At 29.0% G+C, this 5,105-nt stretch overlaps 1 protein-coding gene across 1 annotated transcript; it reads left to right on the top strand.

Moving 5' to 3' along the window:
* The first annotated feature begins 476 nt into the window (after window positions 1-476).
* LOC132938328 (lysine-specific demethylase 3A-like) lies at window positions 477-4,715 on the top strand. Its single transcript, XM_061005138.1, has 6 exons — window positions 477-540; window positions 613-1,802; window positions 1,980-2,846; window positions 2,987-3,182; window positions 3,644-3,741; window positions 4,557-4,715. Exons 1-6 carry the CDS (start codon window positions 477-479, stop codon window positions 4,713-4,715), a joined length of 2,574 nt encoding a protein of 857 aa, XP_060861121.1.
* The last annotated feature ends 390 nt before the right edge of the window (window positions 4,716-5,105 follow it).

Consider the following 5,105-nt stretch of genomic DNA (forward strand, 5'->3'; position numbering starts at 1 on the left):
TTTATTGAAAATTTAAAAAAAAAATAATTTGGGCGCTAATGGGTTAAAAATAAAGTTGTAATTTAAAAACTTAAGAATTTTCTTCTTTACTCCAAATGTTGATGACAGACAAAAAGAAATGATTAACGTAGCACGCTATCCCATATTTTCCACTTTGAAAACAATTTATGATTCATAAATATGTATTAATAAGTAACCAATATACCTAGTGGGAATTATGTATTTTTTCATATTTTATTCGTTTCTATAATGATAAACAAAGCGTTACGCAAAATCGATTAGAATATAAAAATATCTGTACCCAGCCCAAAAACATATTTATATTTAAAAAAAATAGATATTTTTTCAAATAACTTTACAATAGCTTTAAATTGGTACTTATTGGTTTTTGAATGTTGTTTATATAGATTAAATTGAAGACTATTGAATAGTTCGAAGACGGAACATTTACAAATTGATAAAATTGTGTACCAATAATGAATGGTAATCAAGGTTCAAATTCAAGACGCAAAATGTCTATAGTAGAGTTATCCCGGACAAGTAAATTAAAATTAAAAAAACCAATATTTTTTAAAAAATTTTTTTTAATAATGAATCATGTATGTTTTTTAGGTTATAATAATGGTATTTTTTTGAATAATTCTGAAATAAAATACTTTAGAAAGACTTGTAAGACGTTTTTACAGAACATAATTTGTCTTATTTTACCACCATATATTGATAAATGTATTGAATGTCAAGATTACCAAATGAAAAATAATTTGACTACACATGGTTATGATAATATTACGTGTAGATTTTATGACTTCCGCCAATTAAGATTTAAAAAGTCTGGAATATTGACCATTGCTGGATATCCAGATCCTCAAAAAGATATTGAAAATAACGATTTGAGTATTTGGTTACTTAGTAGCCATTCATCTGATTCCAGTGATTTTAACATTAAAGCATCAACAAAAATTTTGAAAGATATAGGTGGTCAGTTTTGCATGTTTGTCAAGGATGAAATGGAAGCATTATCAAAATTTAATTTGCCATATAACGGGGAACCACGGCAGATACTATGGAAAAAATATGTTAGTGGAGTTAGAGAAATGTGTGATGTTTGTAGAACGATAATATTCAACCACCACTTTTGTTGCCGTAAATGTGGGTTTGCGGTTTGTGTTGATTGCTTTAAGGCCAAATTCAAAAGAACTCTAGTGACTGAAAAACAAACCATTGTACAAAGAAATTTTAACAAAAAAATTTGGTTACTTTGTTCAAACCAGAAAGAACATCAGATTGAAAAACTTTTCATAACCCAAATACTGCCTGGGAATGCTTTAAAAAATATGTCAGACATAATGCATGATACATGTCGTACTCATAACATACCTTTAGATTGTAGTTGCAATGAAACATCGGAAAAGATTTTTTCTCCTAACTCTACTGATCCTGTTTTTGACAATCTTCTTAATATCTTTGAACAATTTCGCCCTAATGATACAAATGATAATGATGAAGACACTTCAGGATTAAATGCTTTATTAAATAAACGATGTAAAAAGTATTTGAAGTATGATTCAACTAAAGTAACTGAAGAAGTGGAATCTGAATATGAAGAGAGTAAAAGTAATCCTAGAAATAATGTTGAAGATACAATTTATACAGTTGGACATATCAAAAGAAAAGAATGGTTTTTACCCAAATTATCTTTGTTGTCGGATAATATAACCAATACACCTTATATGTGGCTATGTGAAGGACGTCTATTACGTTTATTAGATCCAGAAAGTGACATAAACTATACAATGTTTCAGGTATTTAAAAATATTTTTTTTTTAATATTTTCATAGTGTATTAGTATTATTTTAAACTTTTTAAGAAATGTATTAATCATTTATGCATGATTTGAGAAAGCCAATTATGAAAGAAAAAATAAAAATATTAATTACACATATTTTTAGTTACAATTTAATGTTTTCTGTATTTTGTAGGAACAATGGAAGCGTGGGCTACCTGTATTAGTGAGTCATGTTGGCAATAAATTAAACTCTTCGCTATGGCATCCAGAATCATTTTCTCGTGATTTTGGCCATCAAATTCATGACTTGATTGACTGTACCACTAGTAATTTTATCTCAGACCAACCAATGAGCATGTTTTGGAATGGTTTTGAAAATTCTGCGGAAAGATTGTGTGATGAACAAGGCAATAAAATACTACTGAAACTAAAAGACTGGCCGCCTTCTGCAGATTTTGCAGAAACATTACCTGATAGATTTCAAGATTTGATGAAATGCTTACCACTAAAAGAGTACACACACCGTAATGGTAAATACAACTTAGCTTCTCGTCTTCCAGATTGCTATGTTCGACCAGATTTGGGACCAAAAATGTATACAGCTTATGGTAGTGCAGGTACGATGCACAAAAAAGTAGGCACCACAAACCTGCATTTGGACGTATCAGATGCTGTCAATGTTATGGCTTACGTTGCAATCACAAAGAACTGCAAAGAATATGATTACGATTGGCACGTGAGAGAAGCATTAAAAGTGATTGAAGAAGCCGGCTGTGATGATTTGACATTGAGACGAATGTATGTGCATGGAGAAATTCCTGGTGCTCTGTGGCATATTTACCAAGCCTCAGATGCTGACTCAATTAGGGATTTGTTAATCAAAGTCGCAGTTGAACAAAGAACATCTCTGGAACAAATCACCGATCCAATACACGATCAGTCCCACTATCTAGACAAACACCTTAGGAAGCGCTTGTTTAGAGAATACGGGATCAAAGGATATGCAATCGTTCAGTATTATGGTGATGCAGTATTCATTCCAGCAGGAGCTCCTCACCAGGTACATAATATATCTGTAAATTGGATAGTAATAACTAATAAATAATATTAATTTAAAGTTTGATTGAAAAATAATGTTTAACATACATTATATTTATGTTATTATTATTTTTTGTATTATTTTGATTGTCTTTTTTTTAGGTCAGAAATTTACACAATTGTATAAAAGTAGCTGAAGACTTTGTATCGCCAGAGACCGTTCACCATTCATTTCGTATGACACAAGAGTTCCGGCAACTAACTGACAATCATACTAACCACGAGGACAAGTTACAGATCAAAAATATTGTGTTTCATGCAGTCAAAGACTCAATTTCATACCTCCCAAACACTATAAGTAACTCACCGATGTAACAACATTTTTCACATTATTCTAAAATATAACATAATTAATTATTATTAATAATACATCAATTATTTTAAATTATTAGGGATGTGTACATAAATATTATTAATAACTTATAATAATGGTTTATGAAAAATAAATTTAACTTCTATTTTATTATTATTTCTTAGAAAATAATTTCTGTATGTGATAAGAAAATTTACTCCCATATTTCATTGATATTAATCGTCACTTCAGACTATATTTATTTAAATTAATGAAGCAATAATTGACTAACCGTTTGTAAAAATATTTTTATATGAACATTTTTTTTCTATCATGTAAGTAATTAATGTAAATGTTTGCAATTTTGAAAATGCTATTTTTTAAATGTATTGTATCAATTTTTTTTAGAAAAATTTAAAATTAAAAAATTTTGAATTTTAGCTGGTTTGTTTAAAAAAAACGCTTAGGGCCGTTCTTACAATGTCCGGTTGAAGTTAATCAACACCTAACCGGCCTAAGTCTGTCTAAAGGTCAGTTAGTGCTAACGGACACTTTACTGGACATTGTAAGAACAACCCTTAATCTTATTCATTTAGTACCCAAATCTTCCTAAAATTTTATCTTTTTATAAAAAAAATAATAATCTCATTTCTTGTACCTATATACGATTAAAAATATATCGTCTAAAATGGTTGGTGGTTTTGGTTTTTGATTTAGATAATATCCAGATAAAAAGCTTACTGCATTACCTACATTAACAATAAGTACAAATTCCATGAACTTACTAAATTATAAACAGACACTAAATAGAATATTAGTTGATTTCTGTAAGTTATATAATCTATACTGTTATATAAAGAGGAGTTGTTAGTTACAATTGTAGAAGGTAATCTCTGGAACTACTGAACCGATTTCGAAGTGACTATAATGATGGTAAATCTTCGAATTTGAATTATACGTGATAACTTATTATATTGCGACACGAGTTTTATTGTACCATTGTATTTTATTTATTTGGTTTTATTAAATATAAAAAATATAATGCATACCGTTACATTATTAAAACTATTTTATAGATTCTGAGTGGACCGATGAATGTATTGATATTACAATGATGTGTTTTTTTTTAATTTTTTTATTTTTATGTCTGTCATCATCCATTACAGTAACCCACTTGTAACCTACTATACAGCAGAGCGACATCCACTTATCCACCTTTTTTTTTTTAATCTTAATTCCAAATAAATATAATGTAAAACTGATGAAACAAGTGGTTCAAAACTTATAGCGTTAAAAATTTCAAATTTGTTACTGGGTGTTAAACATAACTTAGGCCTATCAATATAACTCAACTAATAGTCACTCAAAATATTTATCTAGAAATTAGAAGAAAAAAAAGAAACCTATGCTGAAAGTGGAGTTTCAATATTCTTCCAGTCTGAACCATTTGCTGTGCTAATATTAACACCAATCATGAAACGAGCCCATGACTTACCTCTATCAAAAAAAATAGTATTTGTTGACTCAATAAGTTCATGAGATCCACAGAACCATTGTGTAACTTTTTTATTGACACAATTTGCAGCTGCTCCTTTAGGTGTGATTATTACATGGTTAGAGTGAAAAAGCATATAAAAGTGGATTCAGTCTAATTAAGAATAATGTAAGAAATGCATTTGGAGAACAAGGCTATCCTTCTATATTTTTAACTGATAACTCTGATGCCGAAATAAATGCTTTAATGACAGTATGGCCAAATTCAACATCACTTTTATGTATTTTTCACGTTATGCGAGTAGTTTGGAGATGGTTACATATAGAATAGCAAAATTTTTTGAGTTTTCCAATGAAAGAAAAGCTACAGCTTGCTTATATTTTGAAAGCATAATCAAGAAAAGTAATTATGTTACAAAAGATAAAATTACTGTA

This window comes from Metopolophium dirhodum, chromosome 1, assembly GCF_019925205.1.
Source record: "Metopolophium dirhodum isolate CAU chromosome 1, ASM1992520v1, whole genome shotgun sequence".
Lineage (NCBI taxonomy): Eukaryota > Metazoa > Arthropoda > Insecta > Hemiptera > Aphididae > Metopolophium > Metopolophium dirhodum.